This window comes from Haliotis cracherodii, unplaced genomic scaffold, assembly GCF_022045235.1.
Source record: "Haliotis cracherodii isolate W230 unplaced genomic scaffold, xgHalCrac1.p SCAF_15, whole genome shotgun sequence".
NCBI classification, from domain to species: domain Eukaryota; kingdom Metazoa; phylum Mollusca; class Gastropoda; order Lepetellida; family Haliotidae; genus Haliotis; species Haliotis cracherodii.
Window position 1 is genome coordinate 34,306,261 of NW_027266270.1, and position 21,540 is coordinate 34,327,800.

General features: G+C 39.4%; 1 protein-coding gene across 3 annotated transcripts in view; it reads right to left on the reverse strand.

Annotated features, from left to right (window-relative positions):
- LOC139462541 (dynamin-binding protein-like) overlaps positions 1-11,250 on the reverse strand; it is a 52,619-nt gene extending 41,369 nt beyond the window's left edge. For all 3 annotated transcript variants that reach the window (XR_011653035.1, XM_071244347.1, XM_071244346.1), the window contains exons 1-2: positions 11,165-11,250; positions 15-288 (exon numbers count right to left, since the gene is read on the reverse strand). Coding sequence is in view for 2 of the 3 variants with exons in the window: in XM_071244347.1 (XP_071100448.1) it covers positions 15-288 (274 nt within the window). In the remaining variant the exon portion in view is untranslated. The remainder of the gene's footprint in view (positions 1-14; positions 289-11,164) is intronic.
- Between the last annotated feature and the right edge of the window lie 10,290 nt (positions 11,251-21,540).

Consider the following 21,540-nt stretch of genomic DNA (forward strand, 5'->3'; position numbering starts at 1 on the left):
TGTTTGCCACTCACCTCTGTTAATTCCCAAGTCTCCATCCTGATCAGCCCGGAACTCGTCTACACCAGCAAATATCTTCTGACCCGGCTGTACGCTGGGCAGAGTGATACTTTCAACAAAATTGGAGGGAAAGATCCCTTCTGCGCCACTCAGTCGACCTCGCAGCCAGTTGTCATCAACAACTTCTGTGATCTGGATAATGTCCCCTGTCAGAAGAGTTATCTCCCCCTTCTTGGAGGTTTCAAAGTCATAGAGGACCCTCACATGTTGTCCAATGGAGGGCCTCATCTAAAAACAATGAAAGAAGTACTTTAGTATCTCTGTCTGAGTCCTATATTAAACTATTCATTTAACCGTCTTACAGTTCAATACCACAACATACTCATGTCATTTGTAGATTGTGAACCAAATGATTTTGTTCGGTGGGTTTGGGTTTTCAAAAACAAGTTCTCCTGATAGAACAAGCCATGCACAACATAGAGAAAAAGTGGCGAAAATGGACCATTACTGATTATGGTTCATAATATCAAGTGCCCCTATGGGGAGTCTGGGTCAGAAAATGTCTCAGCATCTCATACTTGTCAGAAGAGTCAGCTAACATAGGGATCAGGCCAGGCTTTATCATGTTTGTGACTGAATAGCTTGTAGGAAAAATGCTAACTCACCATCAAGCCAAATACAGTCTGCCATAATATTGAAACGTATACTTTGTACTGAATCTTTAGTTGGGCAGTTGTCAAAGAAACAAGTCAATTTCATTGTCCACACAATCCCAATTTGGATAATCTAATGACCCAACCATATCATTTTAAATCAAACAACAAAGTTCACACAAGACAGCTAACACTGACCTACTATTGGCTATTATCAGCCAGATTGTGACAATCAGCACTCTTGTTACAACTAGTAATGAACTGATGATTGCAATACCTCACTGTCTCACAAAACAATCAATAAGTGTATTGTTCAGTGTGCTCAGTGGTAGGGCTTGGACGAGTCCAAATTAACTACCCGGGTACCCGACCCCTATTACCCGACCAATGGTGACCATACACGGGTACCAACTGCAAGTTTCAAGACTAGGGAACAAAATGTCTGATTGGTAATTGTTTTACCGCAGCCCTGGCTAAAACTGTTTAGGTACATGTATCAAACAATCAGATCATGCGTTCACTGAAGTTGACTGAAGCTTTATCTTTACTCAACATTTACAAGTCAAAAGGAATGTGTGCATCGTCAGAAAGAAATGTTAACATTAGCGACTTGTAGTGTAACCACTGAGCTATAGTAAGTTTTTGTCATTTAACAATATATCACGTGACTAACCACAGGTCCGGGTAGTCCTGTGGGTAACCCGACCCGAATACCCCAGTTACCTGTCCCAGCCCTACTCAGTGATATCATATTCACATAAATACATCTTAAATAATAACATACCTTAGATTTATCTATCACAACATCACTTTCTACATAGGGTACACAAAACTAGACTCATCTACAGAGTACAAACTGATAAGTGTCAATTCAAAATGGAGGACAGGTATGTTTGCATGTTACAAATTCAGACACAGCAAAACCTCATAAGTCTTGAACCTGTTAGTCCGGATCCCACTTAGGATGATCTTGAAAGTCTAAACAACCAGAGGAACATTTCTCCATACCCATGAATCGGCCATGATTCACTGATCTGGTAATTAATGTGGATGATTTCACTGAGAATGGTACCTGTTGGATTACTGAAGTACAACAAACACGGCCTAGGTTAATTTCCCAGCCTACAAACACAGTAAACATGGCACATCACAAGAAACAATCTGCCTTTCAGTGAGTGGGTTTGGTTTAATGCCACTTTTAACAGTATTCCAGTTATATTGCAGCGTGTCAGCATAATGTAGGAGGAAATCCCCAAGTGATGCAGGTCTCAGATGTTTACCACTTCGGTGAAACCCACGAGCATGGGTATGGTACTGACAAACCTAGAAACATAATCGGGGCGAACCGGAATTCGGACCTACAATTGTAGGTTTCATGCGTGCCCAAGGGAGGCAACTCTGCACAGCAAATCGCGGCGTCTCAGACAACTGGGCCACCAGTGCCCCTTATCTGCCTTTCATATATCCCTAGGTCCCATTCAAACCCTAATGTTACCATAGTCACAAAACTGTCACAGTTCCAAATGAAACTTTTGGTATCATGACATACACTCAAAAACACTCACAAAAATTAACATGATGAAAACACCCAACTTTCTGTCTCCAAACCATGCTAACCAAAGGACTGATTACACCATAATTATAGATTGTCTTCAAATAGGATATATCTTATTAATAAGAAATATTTTACTGCAGTTAGCATGATCATGATGATTAGCATGTGTAATTTCAATTTGTAACAAAACATTACTCAATGATAATGATGTACACGATACACACTGCAACCCATTGCTGTAACGATATAGCGTTACAGTGTTGTATCTTGACCCAAGGCCCATGATGCAATACATTGATTAGAAATAAGGGCTGTTACGGGTAACTCGGGTACTCAGGTCGGGTGGTTAGTCTCGTGATATATTGTTTCATGACAAAAATTCCCTAACATCGTTTTATACATGTATGTATCTAAATACATTCTGCCAGGGCTACTGTCAACTATGCCCAATCGGACATTTTGTACCTATCTGACACCAACAGCGGGTACCTGGGTAGTGTCGGGTACCTGGGTTGTAAATTTGAACTCGTCCCAGCCCTAATCATATGCTAATAGAAATTCTTTATTGCAATACATACGATTCATGAAATTACATGTTTATTGCAACTGCAGTAAAAACAAGTAAATAATAACAGAAACTGTTCACCATCCAGCTCACACAGATTATCTAGTAATTCCTGGTTGGCTATAAATGACAGTCGCAGAGCCCTCTAGCCTATATGTTTCTGCCCTAAAACATCCCATATTTGATATCAGAAATATAAAAACAGATGATTTAGGGTTGTGATTCTCCAGGAAAAAGAAGGAATATCAACAAAATAAAAGTATGTATCGGGACACTATTCGCATCGCACTCATAGTCATGATAGTATCTGGATATGTATCGTATCGCCAGCCCACCGTATCATTACTAGTGGTCGGACAATACATCAGTGGATCGGAATTTTTAATTCTCGATACAAGTATCAGTCACAGTCGCACATAAGTAAAAACCATCAATTCATACCTTAAATGTTTGCCATTATAAATGTGACATCAAATACTAATTACTAGTGAAAATTAGTAGTGAAAACATAAACAGTTTCATCCATTCAGCCATATTTAACACTGCCAACTGAAAATTGTCAGGTATTTGGCAATCCCAACTTTAAAATGAATTTGTCATGATGAAATTATGAATTGGAACAATACCTCATTCTTTTCAGCATTACCAGATTAGCACCTCTACATAATTAAGCTGACTGTCAGAGAACCTCAGGAATTCTCACCCCCAACTCCCTAACTTTTCTATGTGACATTTTTTAAAACTGTCCCTCTAAAAAGAACACGCAAATATGTCAACCATGAACAAGTTTGAAAACCAGACTCTGATTAAACTTGATATTATGTTTGTGTTATGCAGATATCAAGGTTGAAAATCGTACGACAATAAGACGTTGGGATTTTACACAGACAGTGTTTGTGGGCCACCAACGTGTTGCCACAATGTTACGAGATTCCAAACATAGGGACACCCCTGGCCTGGCGTGGGTGTTGTGTGTGCAAATAGTCACCGGTTCGCTCTTTCCGCAGCGCAGGTCTGCACCAAACAGGTTGCACGTTTACATTTGTATCAGCTATCTCCACAGTGCTAATCTCTTAGGAAAATCAAATTATCCTTTGTACATGTTGTACTTGAGAAAATGCAGGAATGGAAAATTTAACTTGATGTCAAAAATGGTGAATCTACCATGGAAATCCCAGTCAAACTATGTAATGATTGCATGATACATGTAGTCAGATGTTTTCAAATACTTATAATGTTAAAGTGTTACTTTTTTTCAAAATTATAATTTTTCCTCTAACTATACATGCTACAAAGTTTTGTTCAAAATGTTGAAACAGCATCAAATGTAATATAGCCATGTGAGATCTTTTATTACATTCCAATAATTGTCTATCATCGATATACAACATAAAATAAGATCTAAATTTTTAAAGAAATAACCTTTATCAGAAATATGTGAATTTTGTTACCATATGAAAATGAATAAGTTAATATTAATTCAGCATGGTTAGGTAAATTTCTTTCCTTCATCATTTCATATTTTACATGCTTAAGTAACATTTTCAAATAAAGCCTTATATTTTTTCAGTTGGTTTACAAGGATGGCCAACAACAACCCGACATTAATAATATAATCCAATAACTTTTGACAATAGTTCTTTTGAAATTTACAATTAGGTGAAATGAATAAACAAAGACATGTTATCACCACTTTACGTAAGAAATGGTGAATAATACGTATAAAATAATAAAAATCTTTATTCCAACCAAAAAAACAACCAACAATCAATGATCTTTTTGCATTGCTGCATGATGGTGTGACCCAAGAGGTATTATTTCATTCAATAATCAGTGATAATATCAATACAAATCTGGAAGTTTAATTTTATTTTATCCATCACCAACATTGAATTTTAAACTAATGAAAAAAGGCCTAAGTATGTTGGGAACTTTATCATGATAATAGTTGGATAACACATAATATGCAAAAATAACTAGTCTTGAGAAACACATTGACAGCACTGATTCCTATTTTTGCCATCTTTCACAGATGAAGAAAAATAAAATAAAAACACAGGATAGGCTGGAAAACTAATACAGAAAAAAAGACACTTAAGATTATTCTTTGTCCTTTAAAAAATGCCTGAATGTGTTGTCATTTGCTGTGCTATGAAGAGAGAACACAACCAAAAAGGTGTCTTTTTTTGTCACTGACCAATCAATTCACATACTATTCTGCCAAGAACATGATTCCCAAGCAAAGTTATGAACATGAAAAAGATAATAAATCTACACTTTCTTGCAAATCCAAATCATCACTCAAATATGTAGCATTGCCTCAGATTTGTCAAAGTACTCACATTTCATATTTGAAAAATTGACTGAAAATGAAAAAAAATATCTTCACCCTATGAACACCATTTTTGCAGAGAAATGTTCGACAACAGCATTTTTTTGGAATCCTGGATAAATCCCTGAAAAAGTTTGTCCATCTTATAAACCAAGGCCCTGTTGACGACAGTGGCCATCTATAGTCATCTGTGAGGATATATGCCAAGAGTGCAATGGCTATACATACTTACTATTGCAGAAATCAGTGCAATGATTCACAGGTCTTAAATAATATCAAAAATAGTTTATGGTGTTCTTGTGGAAATATGGGTACCGTATTCAACATAATAAGCGCCCAGGGATATTAAAGATAGGGGGCTCTTATTAGAATATTATTTTGGTAAAAAACAACAGAGTAAAAAAATCATAAATACATTTTCACAAAAAAATCACGAATAAATAAGTCTTGTGTACATTGATCAATCGGAAGGGGTGCTAATTGGGATTGTTCACTAGCCAATATATCAGCAAATATCGTCGTGGGCACTTTTTAGAGCAAGGCACTTATTACATTGAATACGGTATTTATCTTAATGTCCATTTATCTTGTATATCATATTTGTTTGTCTCATTTACCTGTTGTCTTGCAGTTCAACATATTGTACGCACACATATTTGGTCAGCATGTAAGGTTGCATCCAACCTAATGACAAAAGTACTGCTTTTATGCTAATTCACTATTTCCACTTCCCTTGTTTAATGCTAAGCAGAATACAGAAAACAATATATTTCAAATAATTCTAGCCTCAAAGAAAATGCAGAAACTGAGTATTTCAGTTACATTATGGTGTGTCATTGCAAAGCCGAAGGAAAATTCAAACTGAGGAGGTAAGTAAATGTTTTTAACCAGACGCAGAACCCAAGAGCAGGGTGATGACAAAACATTGACATAAGTGTCATAATTGAATCATCTTCCCGAGGCAACTGACTATAAAAGTCCAGTTTCCACCCTTGTTGAACTAGGCTTGTATTATGGAGTTAGATTTTGGCTGAACTAACGAGTCTATGCACAGTCCAATCAAAATCGTGCAATGAGATCAAAATCCGGTTTGTAAACTGTCATGCAGATTTCGGTCGATTGCAGAATTTGCAAAGCATGTGCACCACTAACTTGGTGTCAACAGATATTTTCCAAATCATTTCATGTTATTAATCAAGGTGCTCACGTGATTTGATACACTTCGCGATGTAAGTTCCGTTTTATCACAATATATCTTGATTATCGATCAGATCGTCTTGACTGGGCACCGCCATTTTGTTTGAAGCAAATGCAAGTGATATGTGAAGTGGAATCTGATTGGTTCATAGGAGAGGCATAGAGGGGACATAACTCGTAATAGCCACTGGTGGCGCTACGATCGAGCCCAGGAATTCCAGCCTAGTTCAGCAAGGGTGGAAACTGGACTTTTAAAGTCAGTTAACTCTCTTGCCTCGGGAAGATGTATCTGAATGGAATCTGTCACCCACAACTGTTTGATGTACACCATCTCCTTAGTCCCTCCTCAAGAATGTCTAAGTGAGTAAGTTTAGTTTTACTCCCCTTTTACCAATATTCCAGCAATATCACAGCTGGGGACACCGGAAATGGGCTTCATGCATTGTACCCATGTGCACCCACAAACAAACGCTTTAACCACAAGGCTACCCCACCGCCCCCTCCTGAAGAAGAACAACAGATACAATACACCATGGATGAACGTTTCAGCTACTTTTGAAGACTATATGTTGTTTTATACCACAGACATACCAGGGTTAGAAACTAACAGTTTTTGCCCACTAGTCCTTATAATGATAACATATAGCAAAACCCTTAAAATGGGCCAATTTCTACTAGTCCTTAGGATACCTTTACTATTGGGCAATTTGGTAAGGACTACAGGACTAGTGCCAATTTCTAACACTGCATACTCCATCTATATCATGGTAATAATCGAGTTTGGTCAGGCACTGAGGTTGTCTACATGAGCAACGACCCATGCCAACTGGAATGATGACACACAATCATCCAGGCCACACATTGCCAGTGGTAGAACATGGTCCTTTGTACGTCACACAGGCTACACAGTACACATCAGGTGAAGATAAGCAACGTTGGCCACGGAGAGGAGATGGATTGGTGGCCGTGTTTGGGAGCTTTACTTCTGAAAGTTTCTAGGACTTCGGTCCTGCCCCACACTGAAACACATATTATATGAGGTGTCTCCTTAGGCAAGAAATCTTGTTTGTAAGATACCTCTCTTCATCTAGCAGTGTATGGGTACCAAGTAGGATGAGAGACAACAATGTAGCTTACACTCTGCAGCTCATAGAGTGCAGATTGGCTGAGGCTGCCAGCTGTGGGTCTCGCTCAACAGATCTTGGGTTAGGTACCCCTTTCTGATCAAACACCCCTTCACGATCCTAAGGGTTGTGCCCGGTAAAGTGCACTAATCCCGGATGAGAAGCCAACCTTTTAGTGCCTCATACAGCAGCTTAGGTTGTATACTCCCCAGGGAGCTCAAAATGAAATTTGAGTGCACACTGACCAAAGTCTGGAGTAAAAGAACATTGCGCCATAGGCATTCACTTGGTGAATGGAATCTGGCACATTATTAATGGACCTATCATATTTTTAAAACTGATATAATTTCGAGTCTAAACAAAACAGTCTTACCTCAAAATCATGTAAATTATACAATCATGAGCGCAGTAGGTGGTGCATGATAACCCTGATCAGGTCTAACAAGACGCCACTTTGAGTATCCACTGATCAAATTGACAGTAACAAATAGGAGATCTGGTGATATGAATACATATGATGAGATTACAATGATAATTACATCAAGAGACATTCCAGCTACTTGAGCTGCTAGATGAGATATCATGGATATGATAGATAGAGTTACATGATACAGTGTCCTAATTCCCGATCCTAGGTATAGGCTGACAGAAAGAGGTCATGTTACTATGTTTACAAGTCATCACAGTCACCATATCTCTTCAATCTGAACTCGGAAGTTGAATTTGAATTATGAAAGGTGCACAAATTTGATTCAGTTTCCCTTACTTCATATATATATCATATACATATACATATACATATACATATACATATACATATATATATGTTTCTAGGTTTGTCAGCACAATACCCAAGCTCATGGGTTTCACCGAAGTGGTAATATATATATATCCTAAATATATATATATATATATATATATATATATATATATATATATATATATATATATATATCCTAAAGATAATGATCTGTATGAAACAACTAAACATGCTAAACAACTAATAATCATGATGATTACATAATTTTCTCAAAATAAATTCTATTTGACAAATATACCAAATCTATCATATCAGATACTTAAATTATGAGTTTGATTGTTAAAATTAGAAGATAAACATACTGTGTTTAAAATGTAAAGCTAGCTAACCAGTACATCATGTAGATTTAACTTTATCAAATATGATGGAGTGAGTGAGTTGTGTTTAACGCCACTTTTGACATTATTCAAGTTATATCATGGTGTGTCAGCTAAATGTGGGAGGAAAGCCCGAAGTGATGCAGGTCTCAGACGTTTACCACTTCGGTGAAACCCACAAGCTTGGGTATTGTGCTGACAAACCTAGAAACATAATCAGGGCAAAATGGGATTCAAACCAACAATCTGGCGGTTTCTGGCGTGTCCAAAGGACGTAACTCTGCACAGAGAATTGCGGCGCCTTAGACGACTGGGTCACCCATGCCCCCATATGATGGAGTGACTGAGTATGGTTTTACGCCACTTTCAGAAATATTCCAGCAATATCACTGCAGGGTACACCAGAAATGTGCTTCATAGACTACAGCCATGTAGGACAGTAGGAAGGGTAACAGTTTTCTTCCCTATTTATGTTATTCCTATGAAAAGCAATCAGTTAAACATTTGTGTCTAAAAGGTATCTATGACCAGCAGTAACAAAAATAGACATTTGGTTATTTGCATTTATCATATTAATATTTTTCATTATTGTGTCAGGAGGAGGAAAATAATATCTCCTGATAAGCACATCATTTACCATGTTTACATACAAAGCATTTAACAGTTTTACATCCCATGTCCTCTCTTGTTCAGAACACATCCTCACATGCATGACACATCTATTATCCTACTACAGAGTGTCCTACAAGTTCCTGCAGCTCCGATGTCCTAACCTCTGACACAGTGGCAGGAGAAAGGGTCAAGCACTTTGTTCTTCAGGAAATCATCACTTGCCTAATACAAATGCATTGACTGTCTCTATAATATGGTTGTGAAAAGAAAAACTTACACCATACTGAATATATTTTTTAAATAGCTTATTTTCAGAAAATAAGTTTGACCATTTAACTGTACATGTTTTCACGTTACCACTTCCACCAAACTGGTCAGTGTTCATGGCAGTACAGCAAGCTAAAGTACCCATTAATAATTCAAGTCTGTGAAACCCAGGTTTGCAATGATCATGATGAATAGTGGTTGTATCATGTTTTATGTCACGACTGTCTGTAAATAATCAAGTTTGGACCCGAAAATCCAGTGATTAATATCGTGACATGCATCAACCAAGTCAGCGAGCTTGACCACCTGATCCCATTAGTCGCCTCTTACGACAAACATAGTCGCCTTTTACGGCAAGCATGGGTTACTGAAGACCTACAGGTCTACAGTTATGTCATCCCGTGGCCATGTAATTACCCTGGCCATTAAGTTGCATCATGATAGTTGAAAGAAGTGTGTCTTTCTGTAACAACCATGTATAAGGGCGGGGATAATTCTAGGGTAGGGCCTTGTGCTATTAGCCCCTAAATTTGAAAAAAGGTCCACATTTTCAAATACAACGGGGCATTTTAACATTCTGTATGGGAAAGTGTGGGTGTACCTAGGGAATATAAAGGGCCCATGTCAGAAAATTTCTCAAGTGAACCCTGTGCAAGGGGGTCCTCAAGACTTGACACCCCTCAAATCATAACTTAAAACATTAGTGCTATGACTTTCATCATGTTCATGCTTAATATTCCATCACTGTATATGGCTAGACACAAGGGCTGGGACAAGTCCGAATTTACTACCGGGGTACCTGATCCCTATTACCTGACCCTACACGGATACCCACTGTAGGTCCCAAGAGTTGGGTACAACATGGGTACAAACATATACAAATCATCTGATTAGTAATGAGTGCATAAGTCAGAAAGAAATGCAAACCTTGGCGATTTGAATTGTAACCATGGAGAGTGACATTATTGTCATTAACAATATATCAAATGACTAACCATGGGTCCGACAGTCCTGTGGGTACCCAGGCCCTACTCAGGACCCAACCCGAGTACAGAAGTTACCTGTCCCAGACACAATGAGCAAAATGCAAGAAAGACCTGCATGGTTCATGTTGAGTCTGAAAGGTATTTTGACATTAAGGATGTTACCAATGTGTTTCAATAGAATACAGTGTCAGACTGAGACTGTCAATATAACCAAACAAAACCTGAAAAAGTTACATTTCAGCTGTTCATGCTATATAGTCATGGTAGCTGTTTCAGACCGGAGACTTTTATATTTCGAAATGAAGGTTTTCCCAGACTGGAATATATAAAGAAGGGATACGGGAGACAAAAATCATGAAACATCCAAACGCATCCACTGATCATTAAAAGCATGTTGGTAACCAAAACATAAAAATGGGAAAACTTCCAAATTACGTTTTCGTTTTCCGAAAGGATCCGGACAGTATCATGGCCGTATCATCCCCGAACTGATAAGCTGAAGAGCGAACGTAATTTGTATATCAACATCGATTATCCAAACGTCAACAGAAACACCTGTCACTGGAAAGTGTCTTGCAAATTCCACTTTCCAGTGTTGACTTTGTTCACGCAAAGCTGGAGTATATTTTTTTTGTGACACAGAAGTTACGGTGGTAATCGCCTTTTCAGCGATGACTTTGAATATCTTCCGTCATGGAATATATAACCGACTTCGTTACATTGTCAATATACTTACTGTCGATTCTGGGAGTTGGAGTCACATCAGAAGTCCACTTCCTACAACACCTACTTCTTATTTACGACGCCATGATACTTTTAGCGACACCTGTAGGATCCAGGGGAGATAACTCCAAAATTCGTCTGCTATGGTCACGAGTCGTTCAACGTGTTGATGTTGTGTCTCATGGTTGTGTATTTGGACATTCCTGGATTATCATCATTGCGTTCAGGCATATTCCCCAGTACACGTTTGTATTAGCCATGTTATATGACGTTTTCGTGTAAATGTGCATGAACCATTTAGGTCAACAGAAGTGACACCGTTTGTGTTGATGTGTAATCAGAAAACAACATGTCTAATAAAACTGAAAGTCCTGGTAAAAAAAACAGTTGTTCGGTTATCTTGATCAAAATATAATAAAAAGGAGCTCAGTGACTCTCTTCATTTTCAGATACTGCAGTGATCTAGACTTGCCAAACATTATAGACTTGCATGGGCTGTATTTGATATATATATATTTGTATCAGGGTCTGTAAGACAGGCTATCCGGGTACTTCAACCCTCTGTTATCCAATGCATTATAGCATTATATTATGATAAATATAGTAGAAGTGAAATAATTATACACTGGGTTTTTGATAGTCCGATATTTCCATCTATAGTTTCTGTACTAACAAATCTTTAATTAATTGTACATGAAACGATATTTGATATGATATCTAAAAATAAGATCCGTCTTTATAACCGCTTGAAGTATACGCGAACCAAGGGAGATAACTTGTTTATACTTTACTTCGGCGATGCAATACAGTTAGTATTGCTATAAAATATAAAATATACATATATGGTAGAAAAACACACTCGTCTAATAATCTATTTGTCTGAATCTATTTTTAAATTCTCAATTATGATTAATTATGAGTGTGTTGGGCCTATGTATATTTTTTTCACGTTTATTTTATTATTTTTCACTTGTTACACTTTTATTACACACACACACACACACACACACACACACGTTCTAGGTGCGTAATAAGGTAAAGACGGAAGCGCTCATTAAATCTCCCTTTAAGCAGTCTCGGCAATGCCTCTGCCTAAGACTATAATAACCATCAGTGTTTACCGCTTAAAGTAGGTCCCACAGATATAGCAAAAAGTGTATGCTACTGAAGGGGGTGAGGTGAGGTAAAAAGGGGTTTAACGGGGCGTCCAAGATTATTGCACTTACATACACGTGAATGTGTGGCTGCTTGTACTAGTCCGGACTAATGCCGATTTTATAGTGCTAGCCCACTTAGATACCATACCCCAGTTTAAAATGAATACCCTATATTCATTCATTTAGATATATCAATAAGTGTATACCACTGGAAGGAGGTCACTTAGATATAACAATAAGTGCACACTGCTGAAAGGAGGTTACTTGGAAAAACAGTATATGTTTATCGCTGAAAGGAGGTCACTTAGATATAACAATGCATATACACCGCTATAAGTGTATACCACAATAAGTGGATACCAGTGAAAGGAGGTCACTTAGACACAACAATAAGTGTATATCGCTGAAAGGAGGTCACTTAGACACAATAATAAGTGTATATCGCTGAAAGGAGGTCACTTAGACACAACAATAAGTGTATATCGCTGAAAGGAGGTCACTTCGACACAATAATAAGTGTATATCGCTGAAAGGATGTCACTTAGACACAACAATAAGTGTATGTCGCTGAAAGGAGGTCACTTAGACACAACAATAAGTGTATATCTCTGAAAGGAGGTCACTTCGACACAACAATAAGTGTATATCGCTGAAAGGATGTCACTTAGACACAACAATAAGTGTATATCGCTGAAAGGATGTCACTTAGACACAACAATAAGTGTATACCACTGAAAGGAGGTCACTTAGACACAACAATAAGTGTATACCGCTGAAAGGAGGTCACTTAGACACAATAATAAGTGTATATCGCTGAAAGGAGGTCACTTCGACACAACAATAAGTGTATATCGCTGGAAGGAAGTCACTTAGATATTACAATAAGTGTAGACCGCAGAAAGGAGGTCACTTAGATTCAACAATGAGTGTATACCGTTGAAAGGAGGCCCCTACGATAGTACAATGAGTGCTATAGTGAGTGAGTGAGTTTGATTTTACGCCGCTTTTAGCAATATTCGAGCAATATACCGACGGTGGACACCAGAAATGGGCTTCACACTTTGTACCCATGTCGGAAATCGCACTCGGGTCTTCGGCGTGATGAGCGAACGCTTTAACCACTGGGCTACCCGACCGCCCCCAATGAGTGCTATAACTCGAGTATAGTTTACTATTCAGCACAAGAGCTGGATAACCGATTCACACATATCTGTGATCTAATACCTCGTGATCTAAGGGATCAAAATAGGACCTTCAAAATGGTCTTAATATTCCTAGAACAACGTTGTTTGTTGTTTAACGCTTTCAGCAATAATCTAAAATTATGCATTTTGACGACTGCCTGTAAATAATCAAGTCTGACCCAGACAATCCAGTGATTGACTTCATGAACATCGATCCATGCAAATGGGATAGAATGACAGAGTCGGCGAAACGATTCTGTTAGTCGCTTCTCATGACAAGCATGGGTTGCTGAAGACCCAAGGGTAATATTTTGGTTTCTTATAGCCGACAGTTCACTATATCCAACTTTGTCACATTTGGAGTGATATGCTGATGGACTTGAATAAGAGAGCGGATATAAGGGGGAAACATGTGCTTGTCTGGACCGACAGTCCCCCAACACATTGCAGTTGATGTCTCGCATTATCTTAAACATCAAACAAACCATATGCAACTGAAAACGCTCCTTCATCAGTATGTAAGTGGTCGCACCAGCTTTGCCTTAACACTTACACGCCTGTCTGCTGGTGAGCGGAAGGACGATGACCAATAAAAACTGCTTCGAATTCCTGGGCAGTCATTCATTATCAGACATCAAAGTTTATACACGACAGTTTTATTAGTTTTGTGGGACACGGTAAACCCAGCGGCTGTGTTGTGTGTGGAGGTGGAAGGGGCAAGAGAATGCAACGTCTCCATACATGCACACACTGTGTAAGGGTTAGGCGGACGTTCCCCCTCACAGACCGTCTTCCTGGTCTAGTGGATGGAGCGTCCGCCCGGAAAGCTGACGGTCAGTGGTTCGAATCCTGGCCGCGTCGTACCAATATCCGTTAAAATATGGTACTCGCTGTTACCCTGCCTGGCGTTCGGCAATATAGTGATAGAGCAAAGGTTGGTCGGATCGGAGTCAGTTAAAATGCGGCTTAGTATCTCAATGGGCTAGTACTATAAATCGGCATCAGTCCGGACTAGTACAAACATACCTCACAGTGTACTGTAATGTGCAACTGGCATTCAATAAACATGTCTAAAAATTGTTCTACCTACGATTCTGTCTTTTCTATTCTCTACGAAAGCCTATTGATGCCACTTTGATACCATAATTTTGTTTCAAATCGAAATTTCTCGATATTTCAATTATTTTTATTTTTTAAAACTTGAAATTTCGATTACTTTTCTCGTGACTTCGATTATTTTCTCCTTATTTCAATTATTTTCTCGTTTCTTCGATTTTTTTTCAATTAACTTGAAATAACGAAACAAATATTCGAAGCAACGAGGATAAACTCGAAATAACGAGGAAAAAATGAATTAACGAGCAATTTCGATTTTAAAATAATAAAATCATGCTACCAAAGTGGCACCATTAGGCTTTCGTAATTCTCTGATGGGCTGCGTGAATGTGGTTGTAAAAGACACCCTGACTTGATGCTCTGTGCCGTTGCTGCAGTTTGTGTCGTCGTTTTGACACGAGTCAGGAAACTGTGTATGCAATGTTGTCACATAAATATTGTCGCGTTCTCGTCCTTACAAAAACAAACAAAAGGTGTCAAAATTAACCAAAGCTCGTCAACGAGACATTTCGACTATTTGTTGCATTGTCGCACTCGGGTTAATTTTGACAATTTATGCTTGTCATTCTATGCCAGTCCTTAAAGGCGCCGCAATTCGCTGTACATTGTTGCGTCCCTTGGAACATTAGAAACCTACGATTGCGGGATCGAATCCCAGTTCGCCCCGATTATGTTTCTAGGTTTGTCAGCACCATACCCGTGCTCGCGGGTTTCATCGAAGTGGTAAACGTCTAAGATCTGCATCCCTTCGGGTAATCCTCCCAAAACTAAGCTGGCACATCGTATTATAACTGAAATATTGTTCAAAGCGGCGTTAAACCCAACTCACTCACCCATTCACAACAATAAAGTGTATTAATAGCTGGTAGCGCTTTTGACAGTAAAACAGTTACACTCAATTACCTTAATGTATGGCCAGACTACATTCCATACCTTCACTATAGCACATACTACAGCCAGCCCGCTTGTGTCGTACAACCGTTTACTCGATATACAGGTAAATCGTCTACATGTTAACGAGGCTTCACTGAATGTGGTCTGCAACTGAAGAGACTGTTTTCTGGTATTTCTACTTTTGGCGTTGTAAAGTGAGACTGTGTAGCTTTTCGTGTTGTGACCCTTTCCCACTCCACCATGAACTGCTCCACCTGGGTAGAACTAGACAGAGAAACACACATGGGTATCATGACAATGCTTGTATTGCTTGGCCGACGTAATACATGGAGTCTTGGAATAACAGAATACCTTTGAAACACACGTAAAATGTTCACATGAGCGGGAAATGGAAACATAAAGGCTTAAACAAACTGACTATTTCTTTGTCTTCAATACTTAATCAGTATCTTATACACTGTATTTTCCATCACTTAGATATTAGATAGAAAGTTACCTTCCTGGCGTAGACGCTTACCCGTGTAGCAAGAACTGATTGTCCTGCCCCTGTGTAATATAGGCTTATGACAGTCTTCATCTGAGTTCGCTTTGTGAAACGGCGTCCAGGAATTACATGTTGACAAAATTCCAAACGTCTTTGTCTATGTTTGATTAGCCCTAGAACTATCATATTATGCCGCCACCATCACACCCCCCCCCCCCCCCCCCCCCACACGCACACACAGAGCATTTTATGTAACATTTTCCCATGGCCCCCCAAATACATGAAATATTCATTCATGCCCCCCTACTAACACACACGCACGCACGCACGCACGCACGCACGCACGCACGCACGCACGCACAGTGTATCCACATGAGACATGTATTTCTATTGACTAATGTTGTGATAACTTTTGGCGGTCCTCCCTCTTCCGCTGTGCCATGTTGTCATTGACCATCCTTCGTACACACCGGATTTGGCACCGTTAGAAGTCCACTTTTTCACAAAATTGAAGGAAGAACTGTCTGGCAAGCATTGTTGGCTGGCAAGCCATTTCTGCAGTGGAGGGCTTTTTTCAGCACCAGAAGGAGGCCAGCTACAGGGGAGTGATCCAGGCACTCCAGCATCGTTGACAGAAGTGAGTGGACCTCGGGGAAGTTTATGTGGAAAATAATCAACTCGATCAACGCAGCTCATCATAGTTAGGCTCAAAATGTTAGAGCCAGCCCTTAGACCCAGAACTAATGCCACCATGTCACCTTGGCGCACATTGTAACGACGTTTCTTCATGTGCAACTATGGTAAGTCTACTGTATGGTATATAGCATTGTTGCGAGAAACGTTTTAGCTTTATGACATCGGAGTTGATTTATTATAACATTATTTGATTTATATCCTTTATATTTTACAAAAGTTGCGCTTTGATGTTTTTTCCGCGTCTCCCCAGGGAGCGGAAGGTTGGGTTCTAGAAGATATTGCGTCTGCCCGGAGAGGAATCCCCGGCCGCGTCCTAGTTTAAGACGGGAAGAGATGGTACTTGTTGTAACCCTGCCTGGCAGGCAGCATTATTGGGATAAAACAAGGACTGGTCGCCTTGTAGTATTCTGTGTTTTGATGGGGTAATCATGTTACCGCCGCCATATAGCTGGAATATTGCTGAGTGCGGCGTAAAACAACAAACAAACCATGTTAAATTGCGGCATGGTATCTGAGTGGGCTAGCACTATAAAACAGGCATTAGTCTCGACTAGTCCAAGCAGCAACTCTCGCACGCACGCACACAAGCACGCACACAAGAGAACAATAATCTTGGACCCGTGAAGATCCGGGTTAGAATAGGTCTTCAGCAACCAATGGTACTGAATTGAACTGAACTTTATTTACGGTCAGGCCGCTATCAGCCTACAAAAACATCTTGGCCGAGCATCAGGAGTCTATGCATGTTGTAAGAGGCGACTAACGGGATTGGGTGGTCAGGTTCGCAGACCTGGTTGATGCTTGTCACCGTGTATCCCAATCGCGTGGATAGATGCTCATAATGTCAATCACTGGATTGTCTGGTCCAGACTCGACTACATACAGACCGCCGTCATTTAGCTGGGATAATGCTGAGTGCGGCGTTAAACAATAAACAAAACACAAACACGCGCACCCACACATACATGCATGCACGTTACTTTGTCGGTGTCATAATCTGAATGTGACATCAAACCCCACCTCACCTCACCTCACCGACATTCATATTCTTAACTCTGCGACAAGAAAAATCATGACAAAATGGAAACGAGAAGACCCCGCACTTAAATCTCCATTTGACATCAGGTGTTTGTGGTGCGCTGAGTTCTGTTCTACCATGCGAGTCAAGGTAAACGTCAAGGCTCATTGAGATTTGCAAACATCCCCGCCTTAAGGCAATGAAATTGTTCCCCTCTCCTATGTGTCCATTTGAGACCTAAAAAGGTAGCAACACCATCACTGAAACGAAGAAAACAGTTTACATTCAGCTCAACCAATGAAACGTATCTTGACGTTGGATGGTTGATATAATGAAATGCCGTCGGTTAAAACAGTGAGTTCATGACACAATAAAGATCAAAGGTTCTGTGATCAAGTTGTATCGTGGTTATTATCATAAATCTCTTGTCGACGTCGGAAACTTTCTTTCAGGGGTACAGAGCCTATGCCAAAAAGGCAGGCCTCTGATGCACGACTATTGGCCGCCTCTGTTTAATGATACCGTTATACGAGCCAGGCGACGTCTATCAATCACTATTACGGGTTAGCACTCACTGTGCTTATAGACGTTGATAAGTAAACCTGTGCTGAATGTCACAACCCCCTTCAAAATATGTTGAATGAAGTGATCAATATGAGGCTGAGGTCAGTGAGTTAACATGGCAGTATTCATGTACTATCATGGGGTGATGTGAGTTAACATTGCAGCATTCATGTACTGACGTGGGATGATGTGAGTTAACATGGCAGTATTCATATACTATCATGGGGTGATGGGAGTTAACATGGCAGTATTCCTGTACTGACATGGGGTGATGTGAGTTAACATGGCAGTATGCATGTACTATCATGGGGTGATGTGAGTTAACATGTCAGTATTCATGTACTATCATGGGGTGATGGGAGTTAACATGGCAGTATTCATGGACTATCATGGGGTGATGTGAGTTAACATGTCAGTATTCATGGACTATCATGGGGTGATGTGAGTTAACATGGCAGCATTCATGTACTGACATGGGGTGATGTGAGTTAACATCGCAGTATTACTGTTCTGACATGGGGTATTGTGAGTTAACATGGCAGTATTCATGTACTATCATGGGGTGATGTGAGTTAACATGGCAGTATTCCTGTACTGACATTGGGTGATGTGAGTTAACATGTCAGTATTCATGTACTATCATGGGGTGATGTGAGTTAACATGGCAGTATTCATGTACTATCATGGGGTGATGTGAGTTAACATGGCAGTATTACTGTACTATCATGGGGTGATGTGAGTTAACATGGCAGTATCCATGTACTATCATGCGGTGATGTGAGTTAACATGGCAGTATTCATGTACTATCATGCGGTGATGTGAGTTAACATGGCAGTATTACTGTACTATCATGGGGTGATGTGAGTTAACATGGCAGTATCCATGTACTATCATGCGGTGATGTGAGTTAACATGGCAGTATTCATGTACTATCATGCGGTGATGTGAGTTAACATGTCAGTATTCATGTACTATCATGCGGTGATGTGAGTTAACATGTCAGTATTCATGTACTATCATGCGGTGATTTGAGTTAACATGGCAGTATTCATGTACTATCATGCGGTGATTTGAGTTAACATGGCAGTATTCATGTACTATCATGCGGTGATTTGAGTTAACATGGCAGTATTCATGTACTATCATGCGGTGATTTGAGTTAACATGGCAGTATTCATGTACTGACATGGCGTGATGTGAGTTAACATGGCAGTATTCATGTACTATCAGCGGTGATGTGAGTTAACATGGCAGTATTCATGTACTATCATGGGGTGATGTGAGTTAACATGGCAGTATTCATGTACTGACATGGCGTGATGTGAGTTAACATGGCAGTATTACTGTATTGACATCGGGTGATAATAAATCAACAAGGAAAACATGGCATATATTATTCATGTATGGGAGATCATAGGCCCATGTACATTTATATATATATTTATTTATATATATACATATATATTAACACACAATTGAGGCAATTTACATTGAAAACAATACTTACGTATAATATTAGGTCTTTGTACGTAGCTTCCTTCACATAATTTTGTTACTAGGTCAACATGGAAAACTTATTGTTTTAAACATTGTAGAAGTTCGTGAGTTATTTTGTAAACGTGAAAGTGTGATCCAGAGTTGTATTTAACGCGGCTTTGACAAGTATTTCAGTTACATCAGGGTTTAAGCCGAACTCATCTGGGTTTACCACTTTGTTCAAACCTACGAGCACGGGTATGGTACTGATAGACCAAGGATCATAATCAGGGCGGAGATTCGCACCTCCCACCAGCGGACCCTGGCGTAGATAAGGGGCGCAACTCTATTTAGCGACTTGTGGCAACCGATGCCGTAGCACATTATAGACAGGACTAGGAGATTTAGGAAGTGTCTTGTATTCTGCGATGTATCTCCCAACATTATCTTTTATCCCAACCCGAGGGTTGAATTTAGAAAAAAACACCGGTGCTGAGACAAAAATCCCATAAAGAAACTTGAGCACCGTTAGTGTCTGACATCTTGTCACACAGACGACAGCTCGTCGTTCAGATCCCTCCGCGACCGCCCCACACGTACAATCGTTTCTTGTTTCCGCGAACAAAAGTAGTTCATTTGTTTAAGAGACTGAATGTCGGATTTTCTCCAAACGTTGTTACAGATTGATAGGATAATTCCAGATTTATTTCTGTAATTTGTCTTTGTGATGAAACACATTCTTACGTCAGTTTAACAGTATTTAGTTAAGGTATCCGACAAATCCGCCTCGCACGCAAACGCAAACTATGATATATTTTCAGGATTTATCCAGTTACATCTCTATACGTCGAGGTTTTATGCAAACACTAAACCAGGAAGAAAAGATCTTTATTCATGGTTTATGGCAGCTATTACTGCCACTTCGAGAGCTAGTTCCATCAATAAACCGCATCACATAACACAGACTATCAAAACAGGCATAACAAATAAGCACCTAGCGTCATGTTAAAAAGCACAGGGCCACGTATAGCCATACTATACTGACTGTACTGATTACATTAAAAAAAGAATATAAACACATATGTATTAATATTTTATTATGAATCTACAATAACCCATAACCTTATAAATTGCTGTATTTACCAAAGATTAATCATGCTGAAAACATCATGACATTTGTGCCCTTTTCTAGACCAGAGTTCAATAATATTTCTCCACTTATTTGGTTCAACTGACATTTAGACATTATTTACTGTTAGATTATAGCCCAATGTTTAATTGGGCTATAATCTAACAGTAAATAATGTTTTTACCAGCTGACAATCTTGCAGAACGGGGGATTTGCCATTTACTCAATGTAGTGGTAAGCTTAGAAGACGAAGTTATAAAAAACGCCAACGGCGATTAGCAATTATTTTTCGACCAATCGGAGACGATCTTTGGAGAGTGGCATGTGAAGCGAGTACAACTTCCAGGCGTCTCGATGTTCGTTGTTCGCCGTTTACTTTTTGAGACGAAATTGTGATTAAACTATGTACAGGGTAAATACTTTTTCGGGTGCTAAATCTTGTTAAAGTTATATTTGACAAACTACTAGTCAGTTGTAAAACGAAATACATCGGACTGTTTTGGGATGGAAACATTGTTCGGTTTTCGATCAGCGGAGGTGTCCTCCCTCCTCTTTTTTAATGTAATCAGTACAGTCAGTATAGTATGGCTATACGTGGCCCTGTGTTAAAAAGGAGCTTTGTTCACGCCCACTATATGGAGGCTGCCTTTGTATAACCTTCCTGTCTATT